Source organism: Vipera berus (genome assembly GCF_964194415.1).
Source record: "Vipera berus genome assembly, chromosome: 3".
In the NCBI taxonomy this organism is placed as follows: domain Eukaryota; kingdom Metazoa; phylum Chordata; class Lepidosauria; order Squamata; family Viperidae; genus Vipera; species Vipera berus.
The window spans coordinates 36,326,363-36,347,101 of NC_138204.1; the positions used below are offsets into that span (position 1 = coordinate 36,326,363).

The window sequence follows — 20,739 nt, forward strand, 5'->3', positions numbered from 1 at the left end:
TCATACAGACACAGATTCAAATAGTTATAAAATACAGCAATATAATAAATAAATACCATTTTTCTCCATGTTGCCAGCTGATGTGCTTTGGTAATCTGCTGAGCTCAATGAATCAGGAGATACAAATCTATTTGTCTTGGGCATGTGAGAACTTGAATAAAGACTGGAAGTTAAGGAAGGAGAGACAGCAGTTGTAGGTTTGTCTTGTTGTGCTAGGTATCTCAATCGACGACTGGAAGACTGGAAGAAAAACACAGGCAACAGCAATTGGTACAAAGGTAATGAACAAAGGCTACACGCTCAGATTAAAACTAACAGCATTATATCCCGTTAAGCAGAGTTGAATATATATGTATACAAAATAGTACTCATTATATTCTTACTGTTATGTATATAAAAACCAAGTGTAAGAGCTATAACTAGGTGAAAAAAGAGAATATATATATAGTCACTCATGTTTGGATCAACGCATGATTCAACAAATGTAATGTGTAATGGGGCTCTCACTTCTAAAGCCCTTATGTGGGCCTAGTTATTTGTCTGCTCCGGTTTCTGACTGTCCTGTAAGATTTGACAGTTGGTTCTTTCTGGATCCCATCAACTAGGAGCCAAGGAAGCAGGGCTTCACTGCCATGGCATCTTCCCTCTGAAATAACATTCTCTCCCCCCAAACCCCAAATTTCCATGATCCCCACCCAACTGGCCTTTCAAAGAGCACTGGAAACATGGCTCTTCCCCCAGGTCTTGGGTTAAGGGTACGCAGAGCTTTTTTCTGTTTTAATCGCTGCTGACTTTATCTTTCAGAACTGATTGGTGTTCCCTCTTAATGACACTAATTTTGAGTGCTATCTTTTTATTTTATTGTTTGTATATATTAAGCAGCTCAGTGTAATTTGAGTTTTGGTGACCTATAAATTTAATTAATAAAATAACAAAAACAAAAACCAGAACTTTTTGGACCAGGATTGATCACCTCTACCCATTATAAACATTATATTTTTTATAGTTATGATCAACATGTACCTGCATCTTAGTCCCACTGATGATTTCAAAATGATTTAGATTGCAAATAATGCAACTAACCAATCTTAATTTTTTTCAGGACTCTGAACAGAATATATTTCAAATGAAAGAAAGCTTTATTTTATATGTATTAGGAAAATAAATATTAGCAATTATTTTCTGAGATCTTCAAATATCTAGATCTTTTTTTCGTTGGGGGCATATAATCATCAAATAGATATTGATATGAGTCTTTGCTGTTGGCAGCTGATCAGGAATGGTATTCTGGAAGTATAGTAAAGTACATTAACTCAGTATACAGGTGAAAAAGGCAGATTCTCTGCTGTACTTTCCATTTAATAAGAATTGAAAATAAAATTGACAGGATTATAACTCTGTTTACGATGCTATGGCTAAACATGGAATAAATGTTGTATATAAAGGATACATTATCTAACTAATTCGGACTTCAGCTTCTCTGAGCCCAGACCAGCGTGGGCAATAACAAAGAATTGGGGAACAGTAGTCCCAAGCAACTAGACAGCAGCAGGTTGCTTGTATCTACTCTTCATAGTTCAGGTTTCTCAATCTCAAAATGGATATGTGCATACATGAAAATAATTCCTCCTCTGAGTAAAAATGAAAAACTGAAGGCAGAAATGTATAAAATTACTTGTTATATAAATAAAATTGTTAACTGTAAGATTTTTATACTCAAAAAGCAGTAATAGGCCTAAACTGATTTTAAAAGGGGATTAGATACATTCATGGAAGCAAATACTAATAGTTTTGATGGCTATATATCAGTTCTAGTATCAGAGCTGATTTGATATAATACAAGTAAGAGGGTACTATTATAACCATTCTCTACTTCTGGGTTTCCCATAAGCACCTGGCTGACTTTTCTCTGATCTGGCAGAACTCTTAAATTATAATTATTATTCTTCACATCTTCCGCAGAAGCTATTTAATGACATTTAAAAGGCATTTATCAAGTTATGACATCTGGCCCTGCCCTTGAAATAAAATGTCAACACTACTAACACAGATTTGTTCCAACAAGTTATATTTGGACAGATCATAGTCATTGTCATTGCTGTGACAATGCATGTCCACGCTCTGACAACTGAGAATCAGCAGCCATTTTACTTTTGTTTTTAATGTGCCTTTTCTGTTCTTTTAGAGTTCAGATGTAGATGGGGAATGGGGTAAATGCTTGAGGTTTTAGCTAGCCATAACAATGCAGAAATGTGGGAACTCAAGGACGTTGTCTGATAAGCTTTTGGCAGGCTGAGGAGCCAGAGAGAAAAGCACAGGTTTTGCGCTAATTGGGAAATGTGATTTATGACAGCTTTTGTGGGGTGGGAATTGCAACTTGTTACTTTGTAACTGGGGGAGGGAATCTCAGTTTTGGGTTCAACTATGTAAGTGCTGATACTTTGTTTCCTAATAAAATGTTCTTTAAGGAAGAATTACTGCCTTGAAGTTCTTTTATTGGTTTCATCTATTAGAACCATGACAGTCATTCTGAATACTGTGTTTCCCCAAAGACCCAGCCCGATCGTAAGCCCTAACTTGATTTTGAGGGGGTGGGCCTAATAGAAGCCCTATTCCAAAACTAAGCTCTAGTTTTGGGCAAGGCATACCCCTAAAAATCAAGCTAAGGCGGGGGTAAGGGGTGAAGCTGCCCCACGCACCCCACACCCGCTTACCTTAATGGTAGGACCACCACAGTCAGGCCTCCCACACCCTGACACCTGTCACGCCACTGCATGACTTCTTCTGTGGCCACTTGCTACCACTTGTGACGGGCCACCATGTGGCGCAATGCGTCATTGCTGATCCTCCTGGCAGGCCGCATGGCGCTTTGGGCCGCTTCTGTTGCTGCTGGCAGGGGGGCATGTGGCGCTTCAGGCGGTTTCTGCTGCGGAAACAACCTGAAGACCCATGCCGTATCCTGCCACAAACAGCAGAAATGGCGCAAAGCACCATGTGGTGTCCTGCCGGGAGGAGGAGCAACAGTGCAATGCGCCACATGGCATCAAGCCACAAGTGGCAGCAAGCGGCTGCAGAAGAAGTCAAGCAATGGCACGACAGGTGTCGGGGTGTGGGAGGTCTGGCTGTGGTGGTCTTAAGGTAAGACATTCTCTGAAATTAAGACCTAGTGCTCTTTTGGAGGCAAAAAAATATAAGACCGGGTCTTAATTTTGGGGAAACATGGTACCAGTATAATCAAATCTGCTGATTAAGTGGTATATTTCTTCACAAAGATCCATTGCTATGGTATAAAAAAAAGAAAAACATTACAGAAATGAAAAGCTACTTCTTTTAATAACCATCTTGTAAAAAAGATGGGATACAAATTAAATAATACTTTTTCCTTCAAACATAATTCAAATCTGTTACTCAATAATTTTGAAGGAAAAAAAAGGTTTTATGTATGGCTTCACTTACCTCTTCATCCAAATTTCTAGTCCATGGTGAGTTGGCCTCCCTGGATTCTGTTCTGGCAATATCTTCTTGTTTTCCACAGCTTCCGTCACTAGTTCTAAGCCTGTCTGATCTTTCACTTGGCTGTTCCTGAGTAAATCGCTCTGCTCGAGACCGGCTAAAAGTTTTCTCTGCCTCTTGCAGGTCTGTAAGTGTTATACCCTGACAAATAAGACAGTCTTTTTTAATGTGGTGTATCTTTACAGCAGGGGTCCCCATCCGCTGGGTCAGAGACCAGTACCAGTCTGAGGCCTATTAGGAACTGGGCTGCATAGCTGAAGGTGAATGACAGGCGAGTGAACAAAACCGAAACCACCTCAGGTCCAAGGAAATTTTTTTCCATGAAACCAGTCCCTGGAGCCAAAAAGGCTGGGGACTATTGCTTTACAGTCAATAAAAATCCCTTCATAAATTATCCTTCCCACAGTGAATAAGCTTAGTAAAATTCTAATTAGGGCATAGTCAGTCCGATTAAGTAAACTCAAAGTTGGGAATTGCTACTTCAAAGTATGCTAACTTAATTATCTATTAAATATAGCATTTCCAAATATTCAATATGAAGTAATGGCAAATAAACATTTCTTCTCTGATGAAAAATAATTAGCTTTTTAAAAATAACAATTTACCTATCATATATAACTTGTTAATAATATTCTTCCTTGAAAATAGATATAAACTTTGAAAAATAATATAAACTTATTTAAAGCAGGCCTTTTAATGACCAAAGATGTGTACGAATTTTTCCATTCTGAAGTGGATTAAGGAAAAAAAACTACACAAGACAAATTAAATAATTTAGAAATCACATTACCTTCTTCTATAGAAATTAATATTGCTTACCTGGGTAGATCTGCGAGTCTGACGAGCTTGCCTAGATCGAGCTTTCCTTAGAGATTCTGCTTCTTCATCTCTTACAGGTGTCAGATACGACCTAAAGTATAATAAAAAACAACAATCCTTTAAACAGAAAAATAGCTTATGCCAATAAAAATTTCTGCTTATTCAAACAGTCCAGGTTTTCATCTGCTGCAGGGTATGAAGAGGGACCTTACATTAAAAATAAAACATGAAAGCAATTAAATTATTGAGTTAGGGTTAGGGTTACTCTTAATCAGTACAGCTTCCTTAAAATGGATACATTTAAGAATACATTGACAATATATAATTTTGAATTATATTAAATTGCAATATTATACATAGGCTATGTTTTAGCTATAGATGGGGGTCAATAAAAACCACCTGGGCAACTCTAATTTGAATTTCAAGTGTTATTTAGCAAAAACATAAATTGGAAACTATATATTGGCATTTCCTCCCATTTGTGTTTTGCTTCCTTTTATGCTAGGCACAGTACATTTGCATTTGAATAAAGGGTGCAGTATTCCTGTAATGGCATATTTTGGGATATTTGGCTATGTAAAGATCATATGTGACAAGGCCTTGAATCCTAGGTCTAAATTCTCCTTGTTCAAGTTTCTTTCCTGTTGTAACATCATTACTACTAAAAAATAGTGTAGAAATTATTGTATTCTGTTTCCACAGTGTCTTGCACTTTATTTTTTTAATAAATACCTACATCCAAGTTATCAAAAAGACTAACACCTTCTCTTTCAGCACACACACCAAAATAAAGGTTAGTCATGACACAGAACCTGAGATATTGAAAAAAATGAAATAGTTGATGAGATCAGCCATGCTAATTGGAGCTCATGGAAAAAGTATATAGGTAGTCCTCAACATACGACCACTACTGAGCCTAAGATTTCTGTTGGTAAGCGAGACAGTTGTTAAGTGAGGTTTGCTCCATTTTATGACCTTTCTTGCCACAATTGTTAAGTGAATCACTGCAATTGTTAAATTAGTAACATGACTGTTAAGTAAATCTGGTTTCTCCATTGATTTTGTTTGTCAGATGTCAATGCCGGGTTTTTTTTTAGTTTTTTAGTTTTGCCAGCAGCTCATTTCTATCTTCCGTTTTGCCACTCCCCGTCGTGGGGTTGTTGAACCAACTAGATGGTTCCGCCCTAGGCGCTTAATGGACCCTGAGCGGTTTCAGGCGGCGCTTGGGTCCCCACCTGCCACCTTAGTTCACAGCTCGGCCGATGCCTTAGTGGAAGCCTGGGAAAAGGCAGCCACGGAGGCACTCGACCAAGTTGTACCCTTGCGGCCCCTGACCCGGTGCAGATCCCAGTGGGCTCCGTGGTTTTCCGCGGAGATGAAGCGTCGGAGACGGGGCCTAGAGAGCTGTTGGAGGTCCAGCCGGTCTGAATCCGACCAATTGCGACTAAGGTCCTCTACGAGGTCTTATCTCGCAGCGATGAGGACGGCGAGATCTAACTACTTTGCTACCCTCATCGCATCCGCAGATAATCGCCCGGCCGCCCTGTTTAGGGTGACTCGCTCCCTCCTTAATCAGGAGGTGAGGGAGGAGCCCTTGCAGGGTTGAGCTGAGGAGTTTAGCCAACATCTGTCGGACAAAATCGCTCGGATCCGGACCGGTTTGGACTCCGACTGGGCAGAGTCTGACGGTGAGGACATGGGTGGTCTTGGTAAGGTCATCTGGGAGGAGTCCAATCCTGTGACTCTGGAAGAGGTGGACAGGATTATGGGGAAGCTGAGCTCCACCACATGTTTATTGGACCCGTGCCCCTCCTGGCTGGTTTATTCGGCTCGGGAGGGGACACGAGGCTGGCTTCAGGCAGTGATAACTGCTTCTTTGAGTGAGGGCAGTTTCCCCGCCGCCTTGAAGGAGGCGGTGGTGAGATCCCTCCTCAAGAAGCCTGCCTTGGACCCAGCTGTTTTAAACAACTATCGTCCAGTCTCCAACCTTCACTTTCTTGCGAAGGTTGTTGATAATGTGGTGGCACATCAGCTTCCTTTGTTCCTGGAGGAAGCTGATTATCTGGACCCGTACCAATCGGGCTTCAGGCCCAGGTACAGCATGGAGACGGCATTGGTCGCGCTGGTGAATGATCTCTGGCGGGCTCGGGACAGGGGTTGTTCCTCTGTCCTAGTCCTATTAGACCTCTCAGCGGCTTTGGATACCATCGACCATGGTATCTTACTGCGGCGTCTCAGGGGATTGGGAGTGGGAGGCACCGTTTTACGGTGGTTCTCCTCCTACCTCCCCTGCTCTCTGCACCTGTGTGACTATCTTATCATGTAACCATAGTGAATCTCACATGTCCAGCCATGTTATGGTTTCAAACTGTTTTGTGCGCATGCCTAGAAAAAGTTTCTCACAGTTACTCTGTTACTCTTCTTTCTCTTCTGCCTGACGAGAGAATGTAGTCAGTTTAGGTCTTTTGTTTTCTCATTAAACGTTTTACAGTAGAATATGCCTCGGATTTCTTTCTTTGATGTTCACCATGCGAATGAACCACGGTCCATCCTCTGATAGGAAGTTTAATTCTTCCGTGACATTTGGTAGCGGAGGATGGTTTGTTTTTATTTCATGATTTATGGCTCCTGATAAGAGTTTAGGCGATTCAGATAGCTAGTCCAGCAACTGAGGAATGCTGTGATCTATTTGAAATATGCCATGGAGGAGAAGAAGGAGGAGGAGAAGGAGGAGGAAGCCCGTTAATCAGTCTGTTGCGGAGGCTGCTGCTGAGGAAGAGACAGCTATTTCACAGGAACAGCTTCCTTCCAGTTTACAAACTCTGATTGCATCTGCTACACATCTTGATGAAGACCAAGCAGCTTCTGATTCCAGGTCAGTCGCACCATTTTCTGATTTTCCAGACCCTCAAGCTGATGCCCCAGTAGTAACATATGCTCATGGGGATCAGGCTGATTATGAGAGGCATGGTGCTAGACCTAAGGCTTCACTAGGGAAGGAAGTGATGTATTATCCTCCTAGCCCTGAGCAAACTATGCATGAGAAGGCTCTTCAAAGCTATTGTCATCAAATTGAGATGTTTGAACAAGAGCTGCAAAAGGCGAGGATGTGTGCAGCATGGCATACAAAGCATGGGAGAGCCTCTGCAAAAGTTGATCACATGATCCCAGGACACTGCTACTGTCATAAATATGAACCAGCTGCCAAGCATCCAAATTTTGATCACATGACTATGGGGATGCTGCAATGGTCGTAAGTGTGAAAACAGTCATAAGTCACTCTTTTCAGTACTGTTGTAACTCTTAACAGTCACTAAATGAATGGTTGTAAGTCAAGGACTATCTGTAATATTCTCTTCTGTGTAAAGTAATGCTCTGACTTTATCTGATCCTCTTTGAAAACTATCCATATTGGTGTCCATGATTACATTTAGTTGTAGTAAATTTTAGTTTAACTATGTCCTGTGTAAAGTAGGATTTCTTTTTGCCTATCTATAATCACCAATTTTGATCTTCTGAAACAATGAATGATCCCAGATTCTAATACTGTGAAAGAGAAAGAAGAAACTTATTTACTTTTGTCATGTCCTTCCTAACTCAACTGTTTTGATAAATGTATATTCCATGTTTCTTCAAGAAAGTCAAACCTATCTACATAGCATTCTCTCCTCCACAAATATAATTTTGTGAAGTAAACTTGACTCAAAGGCACCATTTGTCCCAAATCACTAGTGAGTATCTGTGGTTGAGTGAGGACTTAAACCCTAGTTTAGTCCAATACCATTACTGTCATATTGCAATATTATCAGCCTAAGAAAAAATTGGAGGAGAAGGTATAATGAACATTCTTGTCCCCAAATTCCTAAAGGAAAAGTAGCATAGAAGTCAAACAAATAATGGCTGAATAAGATTTAATTAACACTGTATAGTATTGTCATCTATATTATGATTTTGAAAATTGTAAAGTACTTTAGTGTCAGGCAGATTATTTTAGTTGAATTCATCTGAAATGATGGGACACATTTTCAAAGTAAACAAAAGGAACAACATAATTCAAGAAGCATCATTCAAAACTCAAAAGTAGTGGAAAGTAGTATCTCATTCTCATTATATGAAATATGACATATGATAAATAATATCTAGCTAATTTGTGGTTTAGACAACTGATTCTTCAAGTAGAAATTAGCAGATAACTTTAAAAGTTAGAAAGTATTCCATTTGAGTTTAAAAAGACAGCAAGTCATCTACTGCCATCTTGTGGAATGAAAAAATCTAGAAAGATGAATATCTACAAGGGAAAAAGACAGGCAATTGTTTGCCTTAATTACAAAAGACTTGTAAGATTATACTTCCCTCTACTTTAAATATCAGGATGTATGTCCGCATAACCATTTAAATGTTAACTTTTACTACTAAAATGTTTGCTTGAAGGAAAATAGTTAAAACTTTAGCCAAACTACTCGGTTTACAAGTCTGCTCACAGTTCCAGCACAAGGTAGATAAACAATTAACTATTATTTTCTGAGCATAAAGACCTAAAAAGAACATTGTTAGTTAAATATCCTGGTCAAATTAAGCAAGCATGCAAAATCAATTTAATTAAAATTAAAAAATACAGCACAATAGACAATACATAAATAAATAAAAGGTATTTTAACTATTTTGTTGGGAGGAAACAGCAATTTTAGAATAACATTTTAGGATATCATTAACATACCCATATTTTTCTTCACATCCTTTGTAATGATTGCAAGTATATAGGTTTATATGCTTGTATTTATAAGTTATAAATACAGTTAAATAAGTTACTTGCTGCTCTGTTTTATCTGCCTAATTTCCCTTCACCTTCACTTTCAAAATTAAGTCTAAAGATCACCAAGAATTCCCACCTTGAACCTTTACAGACAGACTGCCCAAGAAGCTGAAATTCTTGCAGGGACCACCGCATAGGAAATCATAAATTCAATAATAACATACAAGTCCTGACCTCTTCAACAACAACAACAAAAAATGCAGCTTGCTGTCTGATAAAGCAACAGTAAACTTTTCTCTTCCGAACATGGAAGTAATAGGAAGTCTGAAATAGCAGACAGAATTCTTCCCTATCCTACATTATCATCAGCACTGGCAGCTTGCTTTCTAAGAGGACAAACTTATCGCAAAGCAATTAACAATGAAAGCAGGACTGATAAGCACTTTCAACAGTAGGTGTTGGATGACTGCAAGCTTCTTTAAGCCTTAGTCCTTTGCTGTCCAACCCTAATATAGCATGAAGGGACAGATTACTTTTAGTTCCCTACAGACTAAATTCGTTAAGAACATTTAACCAGGTTAAGGTTAACCTTAACCAGGTTAAGGATGCAGTGAGTACACAAAGTACTCTGGCTAGTTCTTCTGGGCCTAAGCATAATTATGCAGACATAGACTGTTTCGTTAATTTATAGTTTTGTTTGTTGTGCAACTTCAGATTCAATTAATTTAAGAAGACCCAAGTTAAAGAATCAGTCACATCTTAAAAGGACAATTCTGGAAACCTTTATTTTAATGAAAATATTACTGAGTGCTATACACTATACAAAAACTTGTACACTAAAAATATCTGATTCTATAACTTACAGCATAGGAACCCAAACCTTCAAGCCAAAGCTTCAAGCCAAATTTAATCAACAAAATCCCTCCGTCCTCTGAAATGTTTCCTGAAGCTTCTCTTCGGCCTGCTTTCTTTTTTTCTCCTGATACTTGCAACTTTAAATACTTCAGATAAGCAAACAATATCCCAATCAAGGAACTGCCAAACATGTTAACAGTAAACAACAACCCAATCAAGCAAACACCAAGATCACTCCCACCAACAGGGACAAAACAAGCCACTAGTATAAAAGAGAGCAAACCCCACGGCCTACGAGCACTGATGATGTTACCTAGTTTGATAATGAAACATCTGCAAGAAAACATCCAAGCTCAGAGAGCACCAAGGACCACATACTTTAAATAAATGGCATCACATTAAAGCAATATTTACTGTTTGTTTTTCCAAAAGTAGTATAAAGAAGCCTCTCAACATTCTCTCAACATTTGCTTTGCTGATACTATGTTCTAGAAAGAAGATACAGACAGAGCCAAAAGTATTTGTACCTTCCACTTTTTCCCAAACAATCCCAATTTGCCATAAAATAAGTTGCAACTGATACAAGTAAATGGCCACCGCTGTTCTTTATTCCATAGTACATTGAGCAGGAATTTTACTTTTCATATAGGCCTTAATATATTCTTGTAAATAATAAAACAAGTGAAAATAGCACGGACATAATTTCGGTACTTATAATAATTACTTATAACTGGTGCTTACTATTTACAAAAATGTGTTAAGTCATAGATCAAAAACAAAGTATTCTCTATGGACTACGGAAGAATGGATGGTGGATGCCAAAAGTTGGCCACATTGGTAGCTTAGCTTCTCATCTATCATAGTTTTCATAGAGAAGGGACACATATAAGTTGTCAAAAACAAAGAAATCTTAAAAACATTATTTTTTTAAAAAAAAATGAGATGGCAACTAGACATTGAAGAGGCTGCGGGAAAGAGTAAAGGGGGAATCCAGCTAGTAGTAAAGTTGTTATCATAGCTTATGTGAATTGAAAGAGAGACTATTGGAAATGGAATGTTGTTCTGTTGGTTTCTATTCAGTGTAAGGCTAGCTGGGGAATCTAAAATGAAGTGAACAGTTGACCCTAATGAGGATTTATGGGATGCAGAATGAGACTTGGAGAAGACAAAGTTAAGTGTTTGAAGGTACAATCCAAAATAAAAAGAACACTGAAAAGAAAAAGCACCATAGGAAACTTTTTTCAAAAGCCATGGGCCACAAATTAGATAGAAGTACGGAAAATCAAAGGCTTGCTTATCTGAAGATCATTAGCCAAAGTGAGATTGTCTGTCAGGTCTATAGACTATGAAGGATGGTATTTTGCCCATACATTTGACAAGCCCTTTCCTTAAACACATATGGAAAAATAGGACTAGTCCTAATATCTAATGATATAAAGGAGTGTTTATATGTTAGGAACACAATATGTTATGATTGTATAATGAAAGATATGGCAAAAACTATTTTGCCATGTTGTGCTTACTAGAAAAGGGGGCAAACTGCCCCCACAAAAAAATGTAAACCCATTAGCAGAAACTTGAAAGTGCTTGTCTGCTCCTACAAGGCATGGCTGATACTAAAATTGTTTCGTACTATTTCTGTAAGTTCCACAAAAAGGAACAAAAACTCGAACCTGTGTTATTCTGTTTGTTTCAATCAGATACTGGAACATATCCTATCACACCTACCTGAATATACTGTAATTCCATACTAGCAGGAGCCGTGGTGGCGCAGAAGAATGCAGTATTGCATGCTGACTCTGCCCACAGCCAGGAGTTCGATCTTGACTGGCTCAAGGTTGACTCAGCCTTCCATCCTTCCAAGCTCAGTAAAATGATGGCCCAGATTGTTAGGGGCAATATGCTGATGTTGTAAGCTGCTCAGAGTGCGCTGTAAAGCACTGTGGAGCAGTATATAAGTCTAAGTGCTATTATTATTCATTCTTTTATTAATAAGGTATATTCTGTACTAGGCAACTGAATGTCTCCGAGCTTTTGGGAAAATAGTCAGCTTGATGAAATAATTCAAGGTAGTCTACCACAGCTTACATCAGTTATCTGGAAAGAGATCAGGCATCAGACCAGTTCACAAGAAAGCTGTTAAGAAAAGTCTCTGTCTTAACAAGGCTGAAAAGTAAATTGGATTCTAAAAAGAAAGTAATCCAGTTACTGATATATGTGGCAATTTTATCTTACCAAAGATAAAGTTACCCCTGCAACTGATTTTGTTAAAGAAGAACAAGAACAGTATTAAAGAGGATTATTTTCCTTTATGTCACCTATCAAAAGCCTAGCAAGTTGTATAATAGGAACAATCAAGATTTCTTTGCTATTAATATATTAATCTGGAATGAAATGCTTAGGAACAACACGGTGGAGCTCAAGTTCTGTTTCTATCAGGCATTTCTGATCTATTAATAGAGTTATATAGCAGCCACTTCAAATTGATACTGTCCAATATTGTTTAGTTACTAAAATGTATGCAGCGCAAACTACTTTTGCTGATATTCATGCACAAAGGACTGTCCCTATGTTTCTCCTTTCTAGATATTACTGGAACAGGTTAAGATTGGATTACATCAAACATGCTATCAGCAAAGTATGAATCAGAACTGTACAATCAGAGCTTGTACATAAAACCTGCAGATAGGGGACTGAACAAAGAATTTCACTTTCCAGATATCTTTCAGCACCATAAAGATATGAGAGTGAATCAAGAAATTAGAGCATCCAAATCAGTGGAACAGCACACTTTTGAAAGGAAGGACATTCCAGAGGGCTTACTTGTTCCTCCATAAAGTTAGCAATGCATTTAAATTTTAATCCAGTGACTTCAAATAGACAAGCAGCCTGTTATGGAGGCATCTTAATGATCTAATATTAGTCTGGGAGTTTATGTTATTGTTGCTAAGAGAAAGCTGTAGCTTTGGGAACAATGAGTTAGATAAATGTCCTATTGTGACAGCTGCCACTAAATGCTGACATCCCAAACTATAATACCTGGAAATATCTATCATTTTTCATGTTAAGCTTCTATTAAAAAACTTCTTAAAATATTGAGTGATCTGTCTTTCTCAGCACCTATTTTAAATCTGCGAATTGCTCCTTGTTTAAAAGTATCATATGCTTTTAGCTAATATGAATATTCAGCAAAGCCTAATCAACAAGATCCTAAAGGAAATCAACCCTGACTGTCCTTTGGAAGGACAGATACTGAAAGTCAAATACTTTGGCTACCAAATGAAAAGAGAGGACTCCTTGGAAAAGACCCTGATGTTGGGAAAGACTGAAGGCAAAAGGAGAAGGAGACAGCAGAAGATAAAATGGTTGGATAGTGTCATCAACGCAGTGGCATGAGTTTGGGTAGACTCGGAGACAGTGGAGGACAAAGGGGAGCTGTCAGGCTATGGTTCATGGGGTTATGAAGAGTCAGATATGACTTAGCGACAGAACAACAACAAGAAAATGAAACAATTGGCAATTCCAAATTCAAATGTAACTCTAATTTTCTACCATGATCCACAAAATAAAGTCCAAGGGTCATTAAGTTAGTTAACAAAAAAATTACGTTTTGAAGCATTCCCTTTTAAAGAAATGGTAATTACAAAATGTGTGAGAACTAATTTATATTCCAGAAATCTTAGATCAGATAGCAAACAGACTGCAATTTATTTGCTTGAACTTACAATCAAAGAGCAGATCAAGAATAAATATGTAAAATTATGATCAGATACTTGCAGTAAAATGCAAGCGGAATTAAAAAATGTGTTGAGGGAAATTCTAAGATTCAGTTATACAAATAAAAATTCTTTAACAAGAATTAATAGATAAAATGTAAAAGCTTTTTACATTGATTCAACTTTTTAAACAGAATATTCATAACTCGTACATCCATGGAAGAATTACCAAACCAAAATTGAGTCAAGGATCCATTTACTTCACATTTCCTGAATGACAACACTAATACTAGGAAATAGTTCATAAAATAGTGAAGAATTAAACTCTCTCAAATATGTTATTATATAACATGAATTTTAGTGTGAAAGTAATTTTTATATTCAAAAGTATACAACATGGCTGAGAGCACAACTTGAATTGTGCTAAATTATATGACCATGTTCTAACAAAAAACAAAGCAAATTGACATGATTGTTAAAAGAAGGCAAACAAAAATTGGAAAACTTAATATGGTCTTACCTACCAGTGGATCTGTGTCATGCAGTAAATGCAAAGCATAACCCCATAAAAGGTTCACTAACCTCCTTCGATCCCTGGCATCACCAGTAGATGACTCTGTTCCAGTCAGTGAGTTAGAATTAGTAGTTGTAACACCATTGGAACTTCCAGGTACAGTGAGATTTGTTATGACACTTAATGGAATGCTAGAGGAGACAGCCTCTGTGCTCTTCTCTGTGGTAGAGTCACTTTGTTGTCGGTAAGGGGCTCTGAAATATACAAAATGACCTCCTAAATAATTGTAAAACACCTTAGGAGAAGGAAGAAAAACAAAATGAATTTCACTGTTAATAGAACAATTATCTGGGACATTTTTATTACAGTAATAGTGCTTTCTTCTTAGTGCATAATGACAGTTAATATGATTAAAAGTGTTAGAATAGGAATGAAGATAGATAATTCCCCAAACATTGCCCACCATCAGGTTCAGCTAGCCATTGATGTGTGCCGTTGTGCCCATAGTAAAAAAAATGACAATAAAGGTTATCTTATCTTAAGCAATTGAGCACAAACAGAAGAAAAAGTTAACAACCAGAGAACTGTAATTAAAGAATCCAAGAAGAAATATCTTAATACAAATCAATCAGAATAATAAAGTTGAGTAGCTTTGAGGTGTGTTAGGATACAAATGTCTATATCTCTTTACAGCAGGTGCTTCTTTCTCAGGATCGTACAGCTGCTCGCCTTCTTATTGCCTAAATAACATATTAGTTGCAGCAAAACCATTGGGAAGAACATTCAGAATGAAATATTATGCCACCAGGAAAACCAGTGTCTTGACAGCAATAATACTGGGTTCCTTTATAAGCCCTCTTCATTATGATCTTGGCATATTATGCTCCCTTACCTGGTAGACTGGTAAACTGATGTTGTAGTGTTAGACCTGGTAGATGTTGGGCAAGGGGCAATTTGCCACTCTGTGCCCAATGAGGTAGATGAATCAAGAATAGTAGATGAGGTAGTAGAAGATGCATTGCGATTAGCTGAAATGTAGGGAGTGCTGATTTCACTACTTCTACCAAATGAAGCACTGTAAGACAGCAGAAAAATCAATTTCTTCATAAATTCTCTAGATATAATACTAAGACCAGCACATGACCTATTCAGTGCTCAAGAAATATTCCATAAAATGAAAAGAGAAATTAGAAATCAAGAATTGCTCTTTGGGTTACGATCAAGTGCTTATCATAATTGCCTAAGTTAAGTCAAAGAAGCAAGATATTGGATCAAGATTGAAGAGAACAAGCAATAAGAGAAGAAGCAAAAGAAAATATGTGTTCATTGGCAAATATGTACCTAAATAAAATTATTCTGTTTGATAAAAGAATGAATGAAAGAGTCTAGACTAAGAAGAAAAGGTCAGAAATATCAAAGTTTTTTTTAAAAAAAAAGTTTGCTAAAGTAGAATTCAAGGATGAATGATAAAGTGTATATGAAAATGCAAAGACAAAGGAAACAAAATTATTCCTAACTTCAAGTTAGCCTGCACAAAAATATGGATATCAATACGAATTCCACAAAACCTCACAATCCTACATTAAGTTTTATAATACAGGTTACTGAACCTATCAAAGATAATCGATAAATATCTCCACTTTACTATATTCAGGGAGGCACGACTCAGAAATAAAAAAAAATCATGTCATATTGATGATATATACTAACAGTTAAAATGATTTAATATTGTATTTGACTAATCGTATAATTATGTTTAAAATGTTTAAAATACTACATACAATATTTAATAAACTTGGTATAACATTCACATCTTGATGCTACCATGATTCTGCTTAAAAGAATGTCTACATTTCCATAATAGAAATGGATTCTCATAGAGGATATATTAGTAATGTTTGGTAATGATCAAAGAAATCATAATTCAGGTTGCTGCCAATACAAGAACTTTTTAGAAAGCATAAAAATATTTCAGAAAGATCACTAAGATGCAGCAAGTTCATTCAGCACTTGAAAATTGCTTTCTAGAAATGCATCAGAAAAAAAGATATGCAAAAAAAATTAAGTGACTAAATGAACCAATTCTCAAATTTATTATTGAGTGTTTTTGTGGATTTATTCCTATTGAAAGATACAGGTGAATTGTTTTGTTAAGTACTAAACACTTGCAAGATGTACAAGAATAGTAATAGAAACTACCTAATGATCAACATATTCAATTAAATTGGGACATGAATCACAGCAATAAAAAATTCCTTAGAGATTACTCATAGGATCAAGATGGAAAAAAAAGAGATAAGGTTGAAAGATACATGCCAATGTGAGCAATAGATCTGACATTATGTATGCAGACTGCAGCATACAGTAGAATACATCAAATTTAATCCTTTCTTAAATAAACAGACTATTGTACCGGAAACAATATAAAGCAGACAGTCAATAATGCAAGAGTTTAGATTACAGCTTGCAACTTATCTGTGATCAGATAAATTTTATATTATCAAAATGCTGTGATTGTAAACAGACTAATTAAAAATTAAAATTTCTACTTTTTGTTGATCTAATAGGCAACAATGAATAAATAAATATCAAATACTTTAAACTCAACATTCTACTTAAACTAGCGAGTTGGTTTAGCAAAATAAAATGCCGCTATGAAAAAAAACCTGAAGCTTCTTTTATGTTTGATTACGATCCAGCTCTACATTTCTTTGGATTCCTATTATGTTGTTTCCTTAGGATATTCAAGAATTAACAACACGATTTATCCTATACCTGATAATTTGAGCAAACTAAGGATTCTATGGATTGTAAAATCCAAGGACACAAAAGCTGCAACAAATCCTGGAATCAGATTAGAAGAAATGCAGAGTCATATAAATTTAATAAATAAATAAACAAATATTTTCACAAGAGTGTTTGTAATAGGCCTAACTAATAAGAGCATAAACAAAGAGGTCATTAAAATATTTAAAGCTATTTTTATAATACTGAAATATTTTTTAAAAATGAAAAAGAATTGCATTGCAGGTAAGAGACTATGCCTATTATCATGGGAATTTATTTCTAATTGAGTAATGGGTCTATCTTCTATGTTCTTCTCAAGCGTTTGCCACCTGTATTATCCCAAAGCTTACCTAAACATGCGCTATCTCTTTAAAGACAGCTTGTGAGGGGGGAGGAATAATTTGTTTTGCCATTAGACTATTGGGCTGACATTACTGAGTACAATTCATTGTTAGGATAATTTACATGGAGAGGATTCAAAAAGTAATATAGTTTCCTTATCAGAACATAACTTGAGATTAATACAAATTTTAGTTACATTATCTAATGTGCCATTCCTGATATAAATGCCACGTTCTCAGCACATAAGCTACTGCTGCCAAAATGTTTTCAAGTCTACTTTTAAACTCATCTAGGCTAAAAAATTGGCCATGTCTTATTCAGATTTATCCAAAAAACTCCTACAAATCTCCAGATGTTTTTTTTATTGAAAAGTTTTTCAATACATTTTATCTTTAACAACCCCTCCCCCCACCCCCCTACCCAACCCTTCCTGACCCTCCCCCCCCTCCCCTTCCCCCCTCCCCATCCCCGACTTCCCAGAGCTAAATACAAGGTATAAAAGTAAAAACAATCATAAACAACCATATGCTAACAACAATAAGCTATTAAGTCTATAGCGCTCTAGCTCATATAAAATGACTACAAGCAATGCTAATATCACATCAAAATCTCCAGATGTTTGAATTGCACATCCTGACCTCTCAAATATGGGTTGTCCCCAGACTGTAATAAGGCTGAAATAGATTTTTTTAAAAAAAAGAACTATATTTATTATTTCTATTAATGATTTGAATTGTTATTCTTTATAGCTACACTAGTATATATTTATGTCAGACTGTTTATTTTTAAGATTAACATGATCTCACTACTTTTATTGATCTGCATAATCTTTTTTCAAATAACCCTTTCTCTGTAAATAATAATGTCTGCATATTTGTTTTCCAGGTTTTTTTTAATTACTTCAAAGCAAATGAAAAAAGTGTATCATATTAATTTGCATATCACACAAGAAACAAAATTTTCTTCAATGATACCCACAACCTCCACTACAGTTTTAGATTAAAATAATACTTTCTTATATTTCACAAGTTATATTTTCTATATGGATAAAGTTTTTTATGTAGAAAAAATAAAATGTTGATAAATCATTGGTCTAATTATGCAATCAAAAGAGGCAAGTAGACATGCTATATCATTTATCTTTTGGCCTTCTTTTTTCTGGTTTTATGGCAGTCAGAATTTTTCCTAAACTATTTAAAAATAATACAGCCTTATATGCTTTTCCACCAAAAGTTTTAAATACACCTTACCTTTTCATATAGGTAGATACATAGGTGGAAGGTGTACCAGTTGTAGGGGCTTCATTCCCCTTTGGATCCTCCCTCCATTGTTGACGAGAATAAGGACCACTCCGCACCACGTTAACAGCAGATTGTCTAAAATGGCAAATTGGGAAAGAGATGGGGTAATTACAATTTTGTGTTTTCTATTCTTCAATTCTGACAATCTATGATAAGACACAAAGACTGTGTTAGGATAACATTATGTTATGCGTGGTTTAGCCCCAAACATAACCAAAGTCCTCCTCCCTTAACCTATATAAGCTAAAAATCACCATTCTGAGGTTCACTTTTAAATTGCTAAATCAACTGAATGCGCTTTGATGAATTGTTCTGTTCAGCAGTGCTACTAAGCTGCATTCAGTTGGCACACTAAATAAGGGATAACAGCAACCTGTTAAGATCAAAACCAGTAGAATTTGCTGGGACTGAGCATGTCACCAAAATCACCAACAGCATTGAGAAATACGCAGGTAGTCTTTAACAGCAGTATTTGAACTGTAATCACATTCTGATCTATTTACCCAAATCCAAGCAAAATGCATGGTTGCCAAGATCAAGCTAATGCTGGAGAAAAAAAGTACTGGAAAATAAAAACCAGCTGTTTAAGACAGAGCATTTTATATAAATATCTTCTATGTTCCTGAACTGTCACTAAATGCTTCAAATATACCCTGAAAAGATTAAGGATTAAAGAATGATTAAGAATCAATTTTGAAGGACAGTTCTAATAGATAACTTTAAAATATTATGTAGTTTGAGTAAAGTGAAAAATATATATGAACATGTCCTGTGCTCCGTGATTATTTTTCTATTTTATAGTAACTGATATATGTCATTCTAAAATGGATATGTCATGTGAACGTACTGTACATGAAAAAAAAACATATATATTCAATTCTCTCATCATTTTTTAAGGTGGTGATATAAATGAACTACAGCCTTGATGCAGGTCCAGAAGAGATGCCAGGGGCACAGTCTTTCTCTGTTATCGGTGAATGGTTTGAATATGTTGGGTCTGAGGAAATGGACAGGATTCTTATGACTGTGAGCTTGGCCATTTGTTAATTCATTCCAGGCTAGCTAAGTCCATCTAGAACAGGAGTCTGCAACCTTGACAACTTTAAGACTTGTGGACTTCAGCTCCCAGAATTCCTCAGCCAGCATAGCTTAAAGTCTTAAAGTTGTCAAGGTTGCAGACCCCTGATCTAGGAGGTGACCCGTGGTTGGGTTTTAGCGCTTGTGAATTCTTCTTTGAGGGAAAAGGCTGTTCCTGCATCTCATAAGGAGGTGTCACGTTTGTCAGATGGAGAGTTATATAAATTTGAGAAATAAATAAACAAAGAATAACTAATATATAATGGGAACATATATTACTGTATCAGAACAGTATTTTAGTTATATAACTTACATAACTTTAGTTATAGCTTAATGATAAAATGACTTGGCTGATCTCCATATGCTAAGCAGTCTTGGATCTGGTTGGTATTTGAATGGAAAAATTCTATGAAATAACAGGCCTACTGGCTAGACCAGGAAACTGAAAAAAAAACCACTGCCAAGAAAACTACGCGAATTTGTTCATGGATTTGTATTTTATTGCAAAATGTAACCAACGTATAGGAGAAATAAGGAAAGAGAGGGGGAAGGGAGAAAAACTGTCTCACAGATTCAGTTCATAAATATTTACTCCTATAAATCAGGGGCCATTACTGAAAGGCTCTTACCGGTTTTCCTTTTCTTCAATGTCACCTGTATTATTTAATCTTCGAGGGGATATTGAAGCAAAATAAATTCTATTATCCTTGTCCTGTTGAAATGAGAACAAATTCTTAACTTACAGCAATTTTGGGTCAAAAAATAATTATCTCAAACAGTGGCTGAAAAAATTATACAATTTTGAAATAAACTGTTTGAAATTAATTGCTTACCAAATTTTTACTAATAATTGCGCATAAATCCATTACAGTATTGTCTCAATTCCTACTTTAGAAAAATGTTTTACTTTTGTACAATTGTACAAAAACTTTGTACAATTTTTCTATCTCATACATTTCAGGACATGAAGCTTGTTTCAAACCCATAATTTTCTTATATATTACATACTGATGAAACCGGCAACTTCAGGAAGACATTAGGGAGAGACCAGTACCCTGGACC

General features: G+C 36.3%; 1 protein-coding gene across 10 annotated transcripts in view; it reads right to left on the minus strand.

The window, feature by feature from the left end:
- The window catches only part of PPP1R12B (protein phosphatase 1 regulatory subunit 12B), a 127,511-nt gene that overhangs the window by 62,006 nt on the left and 44,766 nt on the right, over positions 1-20,739 (minus strand). For 9 of the 10 annotated variants that reach the window (XR_014026151.1, XM_081325691.1, XM_081325689.1 and 6 more), the window contains exons 11-16: positions 20,307-20,389; positions 18,550-18,675; positions 14,239-14,424; positions 4,333-4,423; positions 3,457-3,654; positions 57-240 (exon numbers count right to left, since the gene is read on the minus strand). Coding sequence is in view for 9 of the 10 variants with exons in the window: in XM_081325691.1 (XP_081181817.1) it covers positions 57-240; positions 3,457-3,654; positions 4,333-4,423; positions 14,239-14,424; positions 18,550-18,675; positions 20,307-20,389 (868 nt within the window). In the remaining variant the exon portion in view is untranslated. Of the gene's footprint in view, positions 1-56; positions 241-3,456; positions 3,655-4,332; positions 4,424-14,238; positions 14,425-15,062; positions 15,246-18,549; positions 18,676-20,306; positions 20,390-20,739 lie in introns of all 10 variants that reach the window. The other variant, XM_081325684.1, reaches the window with a different exon arrangement.